This window comes from Chrysochloris asiatica, unplaced genomic scaffold, assembly GCF_000296735.1.
Source record: "Chrysochloris asiatica unplaced genomic scaffold, ChrAsi1.0 scaffold00219, whole genome shotgun sequence".
Lineage (NCBI taxonomy): Eukaryota > Metazoa > Chordata > Mammalia > Afrosoricida > Chrysochloridae > Chrysochloris > Chrysochloris asiatica.
In genome coordinates, this window is record NW_006408737.1 from 3,503,148 (window position 1) to 3,521,650 (window position 18,503).

At 48.8% G+C, this 18,503-nt stretch overlaps 1 protein-coding gene across 2 annotated transcripts in view; it reads left to right on the top strand.

Moving 5' to 3' along the window:
- The window catches only part of AMPD3 (adenosine monophosphate deaminase 3), a 47,301-nt gene that overhangs the window by 16,376 nt on the left and 12,422 nt on the right, over positions 1 to 18,503 (top strand). The window contains exons 3-7 of one of the 2 annotated variants that reach the window (XM_006873005.1): positions 4,317 to 4,524; positions 6,967 to 7,129; positions 10,017 to 10,236; positions 12,773 to 12,902; positions 18,150 to 18,344. In XM_006873005.1, coding sequence (XP_006873067.1) covers positions 4,317 to 4,524; positions 6,967 to 7,129; positions 10,017 to 10,236; positions 12,773 to 12,902; positions 18,150 to 18,344 — 916 coding nt within the window. Of the gene's footprint in view, positions 1 to 4,316; positions 4,525 to 6,966; positions 7,130 to 9,968; positions 10,237 to 12,772; positions 12,903 to 18,149; positions 18,345 to 18,503 lie in introns of those variants that run through there. The other variant, XM_006873006.1, reaches the window with a different exon arrangement.

The following is an 18,503-nucleotide window of genomic DNA, read 5'->3' on the forward strand; positions in this document are numbered from 1 at the left end:
GAACCTTTAGAGGAGTCATTCCCACCTAGAGAGATGCCAGAATCATTTGTGTATATGTGTGTGTGAAAGTCTCCCCATTCTAAATGTTCCTCTCTCCTGCTGACTGATAGAAGGATGCAGAAGCCTCCCCTGACCCTACTGTTGCACCGTCCCACCTCCAGTCTGGATTGGGTGTCTCCTCTGATATCACAGAATACCCAGAGCATCTCATCCTACTGAACACCCTGCATCGTAACATTCTGCTGAACTGTCTGGGACCACCTATGCCATCACACAGTCAGTCCCCAAAGTCAGGGACTAGATTTTTATCCACCCATTTGTCCTCAAGGAAGGCCTGGCACACAGTAGGTGTAGAATGCAGTGGGACAACACACAGGCTCATTCTACAGCTTTTGAGCCTTTTGTTAAAGGTTTGCTCTGGACTTACTGCCGGGAGGTTCTGCTGGACAGACTGTGTAGTACATGGGGCTTTGAAGGATCTCTGGAAATTGTGTGGTGTTCTCTAGAAGAGCAAAGAGGGCCCCAGAATTCATGACATGAATTCAGAATACATATCAGACATTATAACTGAAGGTTTTGGGTGACTTGGGAGGAAGACTTGGGAGTGGGGGGAGGATGTGTGGAAGGGAGCACATAAGGGAAGCCAAGTGCAAGGTAGCCAGGGCTAGCATGAGGAGTAGAGGTGAGAGTGTGGACAGACGGATCTTGGCCCTTCTTGGAAAGTGCTTTCTAATAGTGTCATCAGATCATGTCTTGTTCTTTGTGTTTGTGTGCTGGCGTTGGCCTGGCCTGGATGCTTGGTCACTATCTGTTGAATAAATGATTGAATGCTGGTGTCCTATTCAGGAATGTAGTGAGCTCTCTGTCACTAAGGTGTTCACATAAAAGCCGCCTTAGCGAGAGGGCTGGGGTGGGTAGACTTTAGGGTTCTTTCCAGCTGGAGACTTTATTTTTCTAACATTCAGATATAATTGACTGTGATTTCTCTTTTTATTGTGCCACATGTGCATAGGGTTTTCAAGGAGTGGCTGACGGGTTTGAACCTCCGACCTTGTGGCTATCAGTCTAGTGATTATCCTACAGTGCCACAACAGGACCCCAGGACAATGCTATTGTTTGCTCCTAGCAGGACAATGCTATTGTTGTTAGGTGCTGTCAAATCACTTCTGACTTAGAGTGACCTTACCCACAACAGACTGAACACTGCCCGGACCTGTGCCAGCCTCACAATTGTTATCACGCTTGAGCCCATGGTTACTACTGCTGTGCCAATCCATCTCCTTAGAGGTCTTCCTCTTTTTTGCTGACTTTACCAAACACGATGTCCTTCTCCAGAGACTGGACAATATGTTCCACTTCTAAGGAGCATTCTGGCTGATATGTTTGTCCTTCTGACAGTCCATGGTATGTTTAATATTCTTCTTCAACAATTGTAACACAAAAGCATCAGTTCTTCTATGGTCTTCCTTATTCATTGTTTAACTTTCACATGCATGTGAAGCTATTGAAAATGCCATGGTTTGGGTGAGGTGCATTTTAGTCCTCAAACTGACATCTTGCTTTTGAACACTTTGAAGTCATTTGTAACAAATTTGCATAATACAATATGTCATTTGATTTCTTGACTGCTGCTCCCATGATAGTTGATAGTGGATCCAACAAAATGAAGTCTTGACAACTTCAATCTTTTCTCCATTTATCATGATGTTGTTTATTGGTCCAGTTGTGAGTATTTTTGTTTCTTTGCATTATGGTGCAACCCATACTGAAAGCTGTGGTCTTTGATTTTCATCAGTGTTTTAAGTCCTCTTCGCTTTCAGTCCGCAAAGTTGTACCATCTGCAAATACAATGCTAGGAGCAAAAATTTGCAATCAGCTGCTACCCCAGCTGTTTCCATAAAGAGTATTGTGAAGAAAACCTATGGAGCAGTTGTACTTTCTAACACATGGGGTCTCCATGAGTCAGGGACAGACTTGATGCCAGCTAACAACAACAGGACAATGCTGGTAGCTTCTTAGCTCAGGCAGTCTCTGATCGTGGTGGGTGTTTTATTCCCTCTTGCCTTCGACTTTAGTTGGTATTTCTCCTCAGGCTGCGCTAGCCAAGGCATGCAGGGGTGAGATTGGCAGAGCAGTATAAACAGTGACGTGGCAGGCACGTGAGTGACACAGAAACCAGAGACTCATGGGACATGGCAGAGCCTGTCAGAATGTGACAAGAAACCCAAACTAATGGCTCATCCTGTGGGTGTGAATATCCAAAAATGCCAAAGGGAGAACCTCATCTCTCAAGGCAAATTTGCCTCTGAGGAATGATAGCATGGCATAAGTTGGTGTCACCTCTGGGCAGGGTACTTGACTCAGCTCCATCTGATTGATGGCAGGCTGGAAAAGCCTGGGCAGGAGGAGGGGAGGAAGGTTAGGGAAGGATCCCTGAGCAGAGGTTAAGTCCCCAGAAGCAGCTGAATGCATCTGTTATGCAGAGCCAGAGACAGGACAAAGGTAAACTGAGAAGGGGCCGATTCCATCTTCTGGGTGTAAACGATTGTGACCCTGAAGAGGTGGTTAAACAGGTGTGCAAGTAAGAACCAGAGGACTGTGACCAGGGGTAGGTGTAAAAATGGGAAGAGTACTATGGTAGCTGAAAAATCAGCAGCAATTCTGTGAGAAGGAGGCCTGGCCAAGAGCCAAAGGAAGACAGATGCTTTGAGATGAACCATGATCAGTTGATTTCTTGAGTACGAGATCTCCAGTAAGACCTTGGTTTCTAGTAAGGGTCTTTGGTGCCTAGAGAGGAGGAAGAGTTTGATGGGCTCTGATGGGTCACAGTTTGTGTGGAGCTTTAAATCTTGGTTGTGGGTGGGATAAATACCAGCAGGCTGCTGGGCCATTCCGACATAAGGTGACACAAGTAGTCAGCTGGTTTCTGGCATTGGACACCATTGAGTGGCCACACGGAGGGACTGAGTTCCATATAGAGGCAGAAAGAGACATGGGAGATGGGTGTGTTGATGACTTCACTCACTGCTGGTGAATTCCCTTCTTGGGTGATTCTAAGACTTAGAGTGATGTCATTTAAAATAGTGCTATTTCGTTAATGAGGACGGTGGAGTCATTGCTAAACAGCCTTGCAAATAACATTACCTTTTGGCATTTTAAACCTATCTCTCCAAAGAGTTAATGACATTATCATCTTTTGGTGCTAAGGTGACAAGATCAGAGGGACTTGAAAACTGATGCTGGTCAATCCCCTCCCCACACCAGAGATCCTGATGTGTGTCCCGCTCCAGCAGCGGCCAGCCAGGATGGCTTGAGGAAGGGGCCACAGGGAGGCAGAAAGCCAGGGTCTAGTGGCCACCTTGCTTAGTGACTTTGTATACGTTCTTTCCCATTTCTGAGCTCTTGGCTCCTTCATTATAAAACAATGAGGTCTGAGACTAGTTGATTGGTATAATCTCTTTGGCTTCATATAATCTCTTAGGCTTCAATGCCCCTAGTTTCTTACTCTGAAATACAGTGTAATTGTCTCTTTGTGACCTTGTTAATATTCCCTCTTGAGATTGCTCATGTATTAGGACTTAGTGTTGGGTCATCTGTAGATGGTATCCCTAGGTGGTATAAACAGTTCACATGCTCAGCTGCTAACCAAAAAGTTGGAGGTTCAAGTCCACCCAGAGGCATCTTGAAAGAAAGGCCTACTGATCTGCTTCCAAATAGTCAGCCATTGAAAACCCTGTGAGCCCAGTCCTATTCTGACACACATGAGGCCACCATTGGTTGGTTCCGACTCCACCACAGCTGGCTGTTTGAAGATCGATACTGTCCGCACTCTGAGGGAAGCCTGGCTCATTTGTTGTCATCCCCACATCTCTGGCCCTGCAGGTGTTTGCCTGTCTATCTCCCAGCTGCCTGTCTTCTGTGATATTTGCCTACTCTAATGCTCTTAGTGGGGTCCAGTGTGGCTCTGTAGGATAAGCACTGGACTGCTAGCCACAAGGTAGGTGGTTCAAATGCACCAGTCACTTCTCGGAAGTCCTATACAGGTTGGAACCAACACAACAGCACTTAACAACAACAATAATGCTCTTAGTGAGCTCAGCACACACAGAGGACGGTTCTCTGTCTCTTCCCAAATGACATGTGTAAAGTGAGAGCAGAAATGATTTGAACCTTCTTAATGGTAGGGGTTGCACCCGTGATTAATCATGGCAGAATTATCCTGCTGTGTGTGTAGCAGTGGCTCTTTATCACTGCCCAGAGAATTCTGCCCAACTAGCAACTGATGGCTCCCATTTCCCCTTCTCCTTGGTTTGTAGAAAGAAAAGTTTCAAGATGATTCGGTCTCAGTCCCTGTCACTGCAAATGCCAGCACAACAAGATTGGAAGGTCCCTCCTACAGCCAGTCCGGCCTTGTCTCCCTGCGCAGCCCCTGAGGTCACTGAGACTATTTCCCAGCCCCTGCCAGCGCCCTACGTCATGCCTGAGTTCCAGCGGGTTACCATCAGTGGGGATTACTGTGCTGGGGTAAGGTGTCTCCCACTCTCTGGTCCCCGCTGATTGGTCCAGGGGTTGGAATGGAGGGGACTGTGAGGTGGTGGTGCTTCTGGTTACTGGGCTCATGCTCAGTCCTGAAGCCTGACACTCTGGGAGGTGTCTGGGAGGAGACCCAGTAATCTAGAGAGAGAGGCTGTAGGGTGTGGCTGTGTCTAGGGGCTGCCCTATCCCTGTGAGCAGGGCCTGAGACTTCAGGCTGATAACTGGCAGTGATCTGTAAGCTGTGTGTGTTCTCTAGGCCCAGAATTCAAACCATGGATTCAAAGTCATGGTTGTATGAAATCCGTTATTGCTGATACAGCTTTTCTTTTCTGTTTAAGTTCAGAAATATGGGTTAAATCCCCTTCCCACCCCCAACCAGGGAAAGAGGGTAGAGTTTTAGGTACATCTGTGATCACTATTCAGACACAGATGTTCTGGAGCGGGCAGAAGGAGTTGTTGCTTGGGAAGCACTGAGCTTCTGTTAAGGGTGATGGAACATTTTGCAAACTGATAGCGATGAGGCTTGCCAGTAGGAATGTAATGAATGTCACTGAATTGGAAAAACTGTTGAAATGGCACGTGTTTTGTTATATGCATATGTATACGCACGTATCTATTTACTATGGGGCCTGGTGTGGCGCTGTAGGATAAGCACTGGACTGCTAACCATAAGGTCAGCAGTTCAAACCCACCAGCCACTCCAAGAGAGAAAGATAAAGGCTTTCTATTTCCATAAAGAATTACAGCTTCATAAACCCTATAAGGAGTTGCTATGAGTTGGAATTGACTCGATGCCAGTGAGTGACATTTATTAACTACAGCAAAAGAAGGTCTGAAACAATTATGAAAAGTATTAATATTGTCAACCCTAGTAGGTGACATAGGTGTCTTTTTATATTATCTTCACTGGTTGTCTATATGTTTAAAATATTTTGGAGCTAAAGATGATTTTTTTAAAATTAAAATTGGGGAGGAAGCTTCTAGGCCCACTCCCACTCTGTGCTCCCCCTTCTGCTGTGTCCCATCCCTTGTTGTGACTGTTTAGTTGTTGTCTCTCAACACACTCAGGTTTCTGAGAGACTCATCCCTCCCAAACAGGCTAAGATGAATGAGCTCCCTGGAGGGTGGGGACGTATCTCATTCATCACTGATTATGAGGCAGCTGGAGAAAGGGGGAGGTCCACGGGCTTGGGGAAGCACACAAATCAGAGTCTGTCGTTTTGACTCCCTGGTAAGTATTTATCGTCTTTGGGTCTCCGTCTCCTCATTTGTAAAGTGAGTAGCATTGAGGACAGAAATGAAAGCTATGGGAAGGATGTAGCTAGCACATAACACATGTTGACAAGAGTTTGTTGACTGGACGAATCAGAGTGATTTGCCCAGATTTAATCAGAAGTCTGGAGTTGGCAAAGCAGCAGGCTGAGCATACAGAAGTGTTGTTTTGTTCTGTTTGACATTTTACATCCGAAGGACCCATGTGTTGACTGAAAACAACAGTATTCGTCCTCATCAAGGGATGTGATTCTGGCTTTGTCCCTTCCTGTGACAGGTGCAGCAGCAGGTTGGTGGTTTAGTTGTCAGTTTGGGTGTGCAGGCTGGAGCTCCTGTCCCCTCCAAGCTGCCCTAACTTTCTTCCTGGGTTGGGGGTCCTCAAGGTCACTCCCTAGATCTCTCTGTGAGTACTCACAGCACTCAGCGTACGGATTTACTCATGACCATTATTTACAACAGCGACAGGACACACAGCAAAGTCAGCCAAGGGCAGGAGGGGAAGCTCCGATGAAACCTGGGCCCTGTTTTCAAGAGTCCTTTCCCAGGGAGTCACACAGTTGCACCTAATTCCTCGGGCACTGACTTGTGACAACATGTGTACCATGAAATGCCAGGGAGGTGCACTGGGAACTGGCCATGTAGGAGGACCCCTGGTGGCACAGTGGGTTAGGTGTTGAACACCAACTGGAAGGTTGGTGGTTCAAATCCACCAGCCATTCCTTGGGAGAAAGATGGGGCAGTCTGCTCCCATAAGGATTTATAGCCTTGGAAACTCTATGTATGGGGCAGTCCTCTGTCCTGTAAAGTGACTGTGAATTGAAATTGACTCAGTGACAGGGGGTTGGTCTTGCAGGCCCCTTGTGCCTAGTGTTGCTATTTAATTGCCAATTTATAATGACCCTGTTTAGGGTTTCCAAGGCTTTTAAATCTTGCCTATTTATTACCTACCCAAATTCTGGACTCCCAGAAGAAAAGCAGGTGTTAAGCATAAACCATAGTGTTTATGTAAGCAGGTGAGGCAGAGTGAGCCCCTTTCATCAGTGAGGAATGATGGGAACCTCCTGGCCTGGCAAGGGTCAGCCTTGCAATAGGTCTTTCTAAGGAGAGCAGCTTCAGGCCTGCGTTGTTGACTCCTTTCTGCCCACCTCCCTCCTACAGATCACGGTGGAGGATTATGAGCAGGCCGCCAAGAGCTTGGCCAAGGCCCTCATGATCCGGGAGAAGTATGCTCGGCTCGCCTATCACCGTTTCCCAAGGACCACGGCCCAGTACCTGGGTCATCAGCAAGCTGACACTGCCTCTCTGGAAGAAGGCCTCCCAGGTACAGTGCTGTGGCTTGGAGGTGGGGTCCCAAAGGTAGACATGACCCAAGAGTTAGTCAAGACTCTGCTGGCTAGATGCCTTTCCCCCAGTGTTTTAAAACCTTCCCCTACACTGATATTTGTTACTTTTCTCAAGGTTTGGCTTATCATGGGCCTACCCCTATAGAGAGGAGCTCTGGTAGAGTAGTGGTTATGATTAGGGCTGCTAACCTCAAGGTCAGCAGTTCTAAACTACCAGACATTCCATGGGAGAAAGATGAGGCTTTCTGCTTCGGTAAAGATTTATAGCTTCTTGGAACCGACTCCACCGCACACCACCACCCAGATACAGAGCTGAATTCTAGAAGTTAAGAGAGAAAGAGACAGCCTTTGATCTTGGGGACTCTACTAGAGAGATGAAGAACAGTCTTGTGTGGAGTATGAAAACAAGACGATTAGACTGTAAATGCTGAGGTGGGGGTGGGGGGGTGGCAATGGAGAGTAGGACAGAAGGCATTTTCTAGGTTGCAGAGGTAGGTGCTGGAGTTAAAACATATCTGCATTAAGATCTTGGCTTTGTCACTTTCTTGGAACCTTGAGCAAAATATTTCTCCAACTCAAGTTTCTCAATCTGCAAAGTGGCAATGCCCCTGGGCCTGTGTGAGGATTAAGTAAGAGAATGCATGTGGAATTCGTACTGCTGTTCTGGCATCTAGTGAGTGTTCAATACATGATAGTTGCTTTTATGCTGTGGAGTTTAGGGAAGGGGAGGCAGAGAGGGCAGGGAGGGTTTCCTGGCAGAGTCCATTTGGCCCGTGAAGGATGCAGGAACAGTAGAGACTGTAGGGTCAGTAACATAATGAGGGAAACAGGAAACCCTGCTCTTGAAAGTTGGTGGGGAACTGATGAGGGTCTAGCAGTCTGTGCCAATGCCTGAGACACCCTGGCTGTGTCTGGGTATTCCGTTGGGTAATGCCAAGTTGTCCTCTTGTCTCCAGCTCTGAGACCTGGAATTAGAGCTGGGGCTCTGGAACAGCCTCAGCCTTCTGACTCCATTTCCCTTTGTTTCTGAGGAAAGTTGGTCCTACTCCCTCTTGCTTTAACAAGGACAGACAGGAATGACTAGTATATACATGTTATTCAGGTATCTGAGGTTCTAACCATGAGTGAGGAGAGGTGAGCAAACTGTGAGTTCAGACTGAGGCTTCACTCAAGCCTTTGTCACTCTGTGGCTCACGGGTGGTCCCACATGGCTCCTGGCGCACATGAGGGCCTACTGAGCTGGCCTGGGTCTGTACCTTGTGAAGGGACGTCAGTGGTCAGTTCTGCACTGTTTCAGCTCCACAGTGACACCTCGTATCTGTCCTTATGGGCATTCTGTTCTGGGCACTGATGGAGGATGCCCAGGCAGGTCACCTGCCTTGGTTGCTTCCCTTGATGAGAATCCCAGTTTCCTGCAGTCGGGGCCACAGCTTGGCAGCTGGATGCTGTGTGAGGCTGGCTGATGTGCAGAGTAGAAAACCCCAGTTCTGTTGCCATCAAGTATCACCTCATCCCTTGGCCAGGGACAGAACTTATCAAGAAAACTTATGAAATTCATAAGAACAAGCCAGGCCCCCCACCAAACCCAGATCCGTTGCCATTGAGTCGATTCTGACTCATAGCAACCCCGTAAGACAGAGCACAACTGTCCCATAGGCTGGAATCTTTGCAGAAGCACACTGCCACATCTTTCTCCCACAGAGCGGCTGCTGGGTTCAAACCCCCGACCTTGTGGTTAGCAGCCAGGCACTAACCACTGCAACACAGGGCTCCCTATAGTCTATGTGGCGGGACTTAACTATTTTCAGAGCATTTTCCTGTACACAAGCCCTTTCAGGCAGGGGCATTATCTTCAGATGAGAAAGCAAGATCCAAGGGGTGATATGGTTTTCCCAAAGGCTCACAGCTGGGGAATAGCAGAGAGGCGTTTTCTGCCCCCTGTGGGCTAACTCACGGAGTTCTGTTGTGACACCGAGGGTAAGCACTTGATTTCAAGGTTGGTTTGAACTGCAAGGTTGGTGGTTCAAATGCACCAGCTGCTCCTTGGAAACCCTATACAGGGTCTCTATGTGTTGGAACCGACTCTGCGGTACTTAAAAACAACAAATGGGCTAACTCAAGGTTCCCTGGCAGTGGAGTGGATTATGAACTGGGTTGCTAACCGCAAGGTCAGCAGTTCGAATCTACCAGTTGCTCAGGGAGAAGGATGAGGCTTGTTGCAGGGTCCCTGTGAGTTGGAACCATCTTGGTGGCACACAACCACCAACCACCACCATGGGCTAACTCAAACCACTGCCAGGAGCCGGACTGTTCTGTCATTGACATTCCCTGCTCTGTAGAGAGATGTTCCCTGTTTTGTGTCTGCCCAGGGGCTGGGGATGGGGCTCAGGAAGATGTGGGAGGACAGGGCCAATTATTCCTACTGGGCAGCCCTAGGTGCTGTCTGTTCCATTATCGGGAAAAGACACAGCTGCCCTTTGAATCCTGTGGAAGATGAAGCCCATTGCAATTCACTTTTTTTTAAAAAAAAGATGGCAGTACTGGCTATGTGCCAGGCACTAGTTTAGTGCCAGTGACTGTTCTACGCGGTGGAGATAACAGCAGTAAATGAAACAACCTGACATCTCCATCCTGTACATGGAGCTTCTATCTGAGTGGGGAAGACATGGAATACACAAGGCAAAGAAGTAAAATAGTTTTTCAGAGTGTTGGAGACAAAGTAAAGCTGGGAAGGGTGAGGTGGAATGCTCACCAGTGAGAGGTAGGTAAATTTTAGAGGGTGGCCAGACAGCTCTCACTGAGAAGGTGACGTCTGAGCCCATGTGAGCTCTGAGCACTTTGTCATCACTCAACCCTGTTTTTCAGATTTCCACCCTCCCCCAAAGCCCCAGGAAGACCCTTACTGCTTGGATGATGTTCCTCCCAACCTGGGCTACTTGGTCCACATGCAGGGAGGCATCCTCTTCGTGTATGATAACAAGAAGATGCTGGCGTGCGAAGAGCCACACAGCCTGCCCTACCCTGACCTGGACACATACACAGTGGACATGAGCCACATCCTGGCCCTCATCACTGATGGCCCCACGTAAGCCAGCTTCCCTGAGTGCCCCTCTCTTTGTGTGGTTGCTAGTCCACTGGAAGGGGCTGGAAAACCCCTCTGCTCCAGACTTTCCTGCATGTAAACCATCCCAGAAATAGTGGGTGGTCCCGCTTCCACCGGTGCTTTGTGGGTTTCTGCAACAATTTCCCTTCACTGTCTCTTCCTCTGCTCCAGGGCAGCTTGCTGGTTTTCAGCAACTTTAGTATCTTTCAGCACAGAGAAGAGTAGACAGGAGGCATGAGGAGCTGGCATGTTTTCGAGTTGGCATTATCTGTCTGTTTTGCACACAGAAGCATGGAGCTTCGGTTTGCTGGTGGCCCATGTGCACCTTAAAGTGGCAGTCAGCCTCTCCCCAGGCACAGTGCAGAGCCTTGTCAGCACAGGGCACTGCTGCCAACGCTGAGAGTGATGTGCTGCCTCGTGGAGGGTTTTCATGGTCCTCAAGGGAAAAGTGGCAGGGAGGCTGGGGACCTGGTGCCATGACCTCCATGTTGCTTTGTGTGCTTGGCTTGAGATAATCTGGCAGGCCGCTGTCTTCCTGAATGTGGACGCTCTCTTTCTTGGGGAGCACTGAGGCTGGTCAGCATTCCCTGACCCTGAGAGCCTCAGAGTGGTGGAGCAGCACTGCTGAGAACGTCCAGCAGAAGTGAGACCGTGGGGAGGGAGAGGAGTCATGAGCAGTGCAGTGGTTAATGTGCTCTGCTGCTAACTGAAAGATTGGCCGCTTAAGTCCACCTAAGGTACAAGAAAGACCTGGCAATGTACATCTGAGAAATCAGTCACGGAACACCTATGGAGCACAGTTCCACTCTGACACACGTGGGGCCGCCGTGAGTCAGCATTGACTCCATAGCACCTGGTAACTGGGGGAGAGAGAGAGGGTCAGAGCTTTCTCTTGTTCCTGCCTTTTGGGTTTAGTTTGGAATAGATGTAATGCCTGTCTCCCAGGGGCAGAGTGGGCTCTGAGGGGAGTTGGGCATCTGGGTCTTATCCTCACTGATTGCAGAGTAAAATGAGGAGCTGGTAGAGGACAGGCCAGTTCCTGGGAGACTCTCAGCTAATATAAGGAGGAGCTTTCAGGGAGGGGGAGATGAAGGAACCTGGCCATCCCAGGAGGTGTAGGAGATGTTGGAGCAGTGGCTGTCTAGTCTAGCCCAGGAGAGAGACTGGTGAAATGGCCTTCATGTCCTGATTCTGAAACTCCCTGGCGTCCCTCTCTGAGGCAGGTGATGGTGCTGTTAGCAGGGTCAGCAGCCACTGTTTATACTTGCCAAAGTCCAGGTGATTGAACATGAAGGGAGCAGCTGCTTCAGGGGCACAGGGAAGAGGGCTGCGGTTGAAGGTTCCCTGTGGTGCAGATGTAGGGGTGTGGTCAGACACCTGGGAAGCTGGCCACCATCAGTAGTGAGCACCCACACCCGCACCCGCAGGAAAACTTCTCCCTGCACTGGAATTCCTGAGACTCTGGGGCCGTTGGTCTTTACAGAGTTCTGTCCTAGTAACGAACACCCCCCACATTCCTAGTCAGCCTAGAATGTAAAACATCCTCCTCTTATCCAAGATGATACATCCTTAGATCTTGGAATTTGGGGTGGCCATTTGTCAGGAGGGGGCTACCCCTTCCCTCCAACATGGGCAAGTCATGTCTTATGGTTTGACTGTATTATTGATCTGGGCAGAAATGAAACTCCTTTCAAGGAAATAAAGTAGGTTGAGGGTGGATGGGATCTCTGGGTGGTGCAAATTGTTAATGTGCTCTACTGCTAACCAAACGGTTGGAGGTTTGAGTCCACCCAGAGACTCCTCCAAAGAAAGGTCAGGAGATCTGTTTTTGAAAAATCAGCCATTGAAAACCGTCTGGAGTATAGTTCTCCTCTGACACACATGTGTTAGAATGGACTCAACAGACACTGGCTGTGTTTGAGGATGTTGTTGTTGTTGTTAAGTGCCATCGAGTCGGGTCCGACCCATAGCGACCCTGTACAGGGTTTCCGAGGGTGTAAATCTTTACGGGAGTAGAAAGCCTCATCTTTCTCCCGCGGAGCAGCTGGTAGTTTCGAACCGCTGACCTTAAGGTTCGCAGCCCGATTCGTAACCACTACGCTACCAGAGCTCCTTTGAGGATAGACAGTGGGAAATAAAGAAGGGAGGGAGGAGGGAGACTTACTGAACATCCATTATGAACAGAAACCAGTTTAATCCTTACTTCAGCCTTGGGTGTTACCATTGCCATATTTATTCATGAGAAGCCTAAACACATAAAGCTAGAAGTGGAAGAAGTGGTTCCAAAAGTCTGGTCTCCACTGCTCCATCTTTTGGTACTTAGTTTACAGCGCTTAGATCTGCAATCAGTGAGTCTGTAGAAAGCTAGGATCCTTTTCCTCAATCCTGGCCCATCCTGCTTGAGTCCTGGCCCTTCCCCTACAAGGTCTGTCACTACAGATGCTGGAAGTCCCCAAACCGGAGGGCTTGATTGCAACTTCTCCTCACCTGTGGTTTTCCCCCCTCCCTCAACCTGCAGGAAAACATATTGTCACCGGCGACTGAACTTTTTGGAATCCAAGTTCAGCCTTCACGAGATGTTAAATGAAATGTCCGAATTCAAAGAATTGAAGAGTAACCCCCACCGAGACTTCTATAATGTGAGAAAGGTGCGTTAGTGGGCCCATATTCAGAGTCAGCCCTGCCAGGCTGATGTCCAGAGTCGTCAGAGGTGGGAGACTAGTCCCTTGTGATAAGTCAGACTTGAGGGAGGTGCCATGCTTTGTGCAGAAGGGATATAGGTGAGATGCATTCCTGTGTCTCTGGCAGTGGCTCAGAAAGTACTGGCTGTCACTCTTAATGGGAACCATAGTCCATATTGTTTATGCTAGTGTGTGTGCCCTCTTCCTTGGGAAATAGGGCCTATTAACTAGTGATGAAAGTTGAAGCCAGGTTCTTCTTAAGATAGGGGATTCAGCATGGAGAGAAAAAGTTTTAAGGCCACTTTGAACTTGGGACTTGTGGTTTAGCTTCTTTTAGGATCTGAAGTGCTTTATCTCTGCCCCTTTTTTGTCTGGACTCATGGCACCATCAACCCACTGGGACAAGCGTGTATGGTCAATGGATGCGACCTCCAGCTTTCCTGTGCTCTTCCATCTCCTTTACTCCCAGGCTACCATGTGCTGGGGTCAGTGCTAACATTGGCATTTAGTGGTGAACAAGAGGCACTTCCTGTTGACCAGAAGTTCCCAGCCTATTACTATTTGTGTGATAAGTATTATGACCCAGTGGTTGCCAGGAAGAGGTCAGACTGAGCTGACTTAAGAGTGAGGAAGGGTTAGCTAGACAGAGGGAGGCAGTGGGAACACTATAGTAAAGATCAGGCGGGAGAGAGAGAGACCAGGAGAAACTAGACTGGCGCCTGTATGCAGCGCGGTGTGGCTGAGCTCAGGATGGGCTAGGGGACAGTGTAGAGGTAGAGTCTCAGAGTGGGGATTCAGAGGGTTGTGGAGATTCTGGGCCCATGGGTGTCTCAGAGAAGCAGCGGGTAGACTGGGGCATGGGAGAATATAGCAGACGAAGGGTGGGGATGAGGTTTTGTCTGGCACGGTAGGGACTATCATCTCTATATGGGACTCTGTGCCAGCTGGGACCACTTGAGGACCACCCCTCCTTGGGCTCAGCTTTTGGTAAGGGCAAGTGACCAACTGGTAAAGCCCAGCTCAGGCCTCCCTGAGCTCCTGGACAGAAGCACTCAACAACCTACAAGGAAGCCCGCTCTGGGGGCCCTCACCTATGTTGAGTACCAGCGGGTATGGAATGGACTCCCACTTGGATGCATGGGATCAAGAGCCTTACGAAATAAATGAGCGTTTGGCTTTAGTTCATGGGCTATGAGAGGCCTGGGGAAGTGTCCTGGGAATTTCCAGGCACTTAACAACAACCATGCCTACCTGGGCAGCCTGGGATTTTAACCTTCAAGCACCATTTGTTTCTTCTCGGTGAGCTTTAGGTGTTCAGTCAGGTGGGCGCCCAGTCACTATGTACCCTCCTCTCAGCCTTGCCCAGAATGCTTCAGGTATGCCCAGCACATGTCCCAGGAAAGTCCTTCCCTAGACTTGTGCAGCCCCATCTCCCTACGTGGCTGACTGCTTTCTGTGCAGCTCTGATTCCCACCTCCCCTCTGCTTGGGACTCAGGTGGGAGCCCAGCAGGTGTGTCTGGATCAACCATCTGCTCTCTGGCCAGGGTGTGGCAGAAATCCTGATGGGCGATTCTGGTGCCGTATCATGCCCCTGCTTAGACTTCACTGCCACTCCAGGAGGACATGCACTTTCTGTACAGACATCCGGTGTCCTCTGGCCCCTCCACCAGCCCATAAACATGGTCCTGGATCTGTTCTCAGCCAGTCCTGCACCTGCCTCTCCTGGTTAAGGAGGAGGTCTGCCTCCTGGGTGCTGGCTGCTTCATTTACCCTGTGGTGGGAGAGCTGGCTTCCTAACATCCTGGATGGGCTGGCATGGCTGCCTCAATGTGTCCAAGGTCACTGCCAGTGCCACTGGGCAAGCTAGTGCTGTGCTTTGAGGATAGGAGCTGTGGCATGGTCTGTGTGGTTGGTGCTTGTTGAACTGTCTGCATCATCATAGCAGGTGATGGGTTATGCACCTTAAGGCCCACTTGGGGGTTGTTATTAAATGCTGCTGAGTTGGCTCCGGCTCACAGTGGTTTCCGAGGAGTGGCTGGTGAGTCTGAACCACCAATCTTGTAGTTCAAACAGACCTTGCGGTCCAGTGTATTATCCTGCAGCGCCACACCGGGCTTGTGTAGGTCTAGATACTTCCCACTTTGCTTTAAGTGTCCTACCAGTGACAGCAAATCAGTTTCATCTTCTTGGCCGAACTTGATTTATTGGGAGAGGCTCCCTGAGGCTAATCCTGAAGTCTTAGTTAAAAGAGCAATCTAAGATTATTGATGCCTGCCCTCGGTATGGATAGGGCCAGTGTTGGCTTAGGTGCCAGGCATTGGCCATCCCTCTTTGGAAACTGTTTAGACATGGATCTTAGGTGAAAACAGGGGATTAAGTTGGATCTTCTGGTGATTTGAAAGCATTGGCATCTCACGACAGCCTCTTTATAGTCACCTTTGGGGTTCTGAAATTTGGATTGGATGCTTCCTGGGGTAGCTAGTTGTTTTTGTCCTTCAGTTTGTGACTCATGGAGGTAAGGACAGGTTGAGCCGTGTTTCTTACTGGTAAGCTGGAAGACATGACCAGAGGCTCAAAGTGTGCGGAGTCACGTTAAAGCAGTTGAGCCAATTTGTGTCCAGCAAGACTAGGCCAGGTTGACCTTGTTTGGTGTCTCCAGGAGTCCAGCCCCGTACCTGAGGTACCTGAACCTTGGTGCTTTGCCTGATGTTTTAGTTTTTGGTGCTTTGAATGGTTTCAACTACCGATGTTCAGCAGTGGCCTGACTTTTTGGTAGGAGTAGCAGGTTAAAACCCTGATGAGTGAATGATGTGCTCAGTGAAACGGGCTGTAGGTCGGATATCGGGCTTGGCAGGACTTGGAGATGGCTGGCCAGCCATGAACAGCATTCCCTGGCCTGAGGTCAGCCTGCCTCCTCCCCCAGCCCTGAATGAGTGCCCAGTTGGCGGCAGCAGTAACTCCAGAGTGCAGTCTGGCAGCTGGCAATATCATGGCCTGTGAGGTTGCTGTTACCATCACAAGGCACCTCTTTTAGGTCTCTCAGACTAATGGTAAGGAAGTCAAATGCTCACTTTAGGTCATCTGTCAGTTTAGCCGGGGCTCCATTTCTCCAGGCCTAGTAGCTGAAGGGAAGCTGTGGCACATTCAAGCAACTGAAAGACGTTCTGGGAGTGGAGCACAGTGAGAAATGGGAGAATGGGGACGAGAGGTCTAGGGGATAGGAAGACTCTCATTTTAGGAGTATTTAGTAACACAATAAAGTTATATATATTAAAAAAATAATCCATTCTAACTTCTGTGTGTGAAGAATCTATTAGACCAGAGCAAGAGAAAACAGTGGCAAGGCCAGTAAGGAAGTTCTTGTGATGATTTAGGAATTAGAGCTGAAGGGTTAGACTTGTGGCAGCAGTCAGGTTGAAAAGCATTGGATGGATTTGAGATCTGTTTGGAAGGTGGTATTGATTGGAGTCCTGGTGTGGCGCTGTAGGATAAATCACTGGACCACAAGGTCAGTTTGGACCATATGGTCAGTGGTTCACCCACCAGCTGCTCCTCAGAAACCCTATACAGGCTCTCTAGGAGTCAGAACCGACTCAGTGGCATTTAACAACAACATTGATTGGACTGACTTTTGGGGAACGGAGAGGGGAAGGCCAAGGATGACGCCTAGATTTCCAGCTTGAACAGCTGAGTGCAGGACATATGATTTCCTGAAGCATGTAAACCTGGGAAGCTATCAGGTTTGGAATGGGGCCAGAGATTAAAAATCAGCTTTTCACCCATTAAATTTGAGGTGATTTTGAGTTATCCAAGTGGAGATATCAAATAGGTAGTTGGATGTACAATTCTGGAGTTCTTGGCTGGCAGTATAAGTTTAGGAGTGTTGGCATACACAGGGTAACTAAAGCCCTGGAAATACCACCTCTGGAATGAGTATAGAGTGTGAGAGGACAAGAGGATCCATGCCAGGTCTAAGGAAATTTCAATACTGAGTGGGCTAGTATTCAGGATGACTCTTCAAAAAAAGCCTGAAGAGGGTAGGCCAGAAGAGCAAGAGGAAAGCCAGGACAACTTGGTATTACAGAACCATGCAAGATGCAGAATAGTACTTGAGAAATCCCACAAGGTATTCTGAGACCCTGGTGAGCTCCTTTCTGGTGACTTCCATTAGGGAACTGCCTTTTTATGGAGTGTGGGGAGAAGTCCAAGCTCCTTGTGTATTTCTGATTTTAGGACTTTCTCTAAGGTCTTTGTCCTTGGGCCCCACATCCTGACTTAGGGTCAGTGAAGCTGCTGCTTTTTGGGTTTGGGTGCCCTGAGGTTTGGATGAGTTGTAACCATTCAAGCCAAAGAAATGTGTGATGATGACTGGTCTCTGATGCCTTCCTTGCTCATTTACCCCCATTTGGGAGTTTGCTTTGGGAATGTCCTGGGGTTCCAAGAGCGGTCAATAGGAATAGTAGGATTTTGTGGGACATTGATGGGCCGTTAGGGCTATGTGACGATACAGATATCATTAAAATTTTTGGAACCTACCACACATATCCATTTGTTGATTCATCCATTTATTCATTCCACAGATACTTTGTGCCAGGCTCTGAGATGGGCACTTGAGACTTAGCTACATTGGACATGGTTCCTGTCCTTGAGGAGCAGACAGAAAAATGTTAGATGGATAAGGAATGGGACTGTCTGTGCTGGACTTTCAGGCTGGGTAAGGGAAATAGTGGTCATTTGTGCTTAAGGGATCAAGATTTGGCTTCCCAGTCAAGGCAGTCACAGGATTCCCAGGTGGATGAGATGGTGGGAAGAAACGAGGCATTCCAGGCAGAGGAAGTGTCTGGGTAAAATGAGCTGTGGAGTAGTGCGGTGCAGTGAGCAGCTGTAAGTGGTTTGTTGTGGTTGGAGCAGAGAACAACGCAGCTGAAGGAGTTTGGCTTTATTTTGAAGGTCTCGGAATAATCTGTTAACAGGAGAATGCCCTGATTACTTTGTTATTTTAGAAGGATCTCGTGCTGCCACAACGGCTAGAGGGAGGAAGACCAGTTGGAAAGTCTAGAGGAGCAATGGGGAGTTCAGGCACTGGTGGGGGCTGCGTTTGTGGCCCCTAGGTGCTGAGGCTCTGTAGCTCCATAGTGGTCATTGGCTGTCTTGAATTTGTTGGCAGAGGAGGTGGCCCGGTTTGTGGACTGTGTTTGGGCACTGTGTTTCAGGTGGACACACACATCCACGCGGCCGCCTGTATGAACCAGAAGCACTTGCTGCGCTTCATTAAGCACACGTACCAGACGGAGCCTGACAGGACCGTGGCCGAGAAGTGGGGCAAGAAGATCACCTTGCGGCAGGTGTTCGACAGCCTGCACATGGACCCCTATGACCTCACTGTGGACTCGCTGGACGTCCATGCGGTATGTGCACTTCTGCCCAGGACCTCAAGCAGAAAGCAGTTCTTAGTGGGTCTTCAGTCCTCTCCAGTGCAGTCATGATTGTGCTTGGAATGAGCCTAACTTTGTAAACATGCCTTTCTTTTCTAGCCATGGAGCCTGTTACAAGTGATCTGGCCCAAG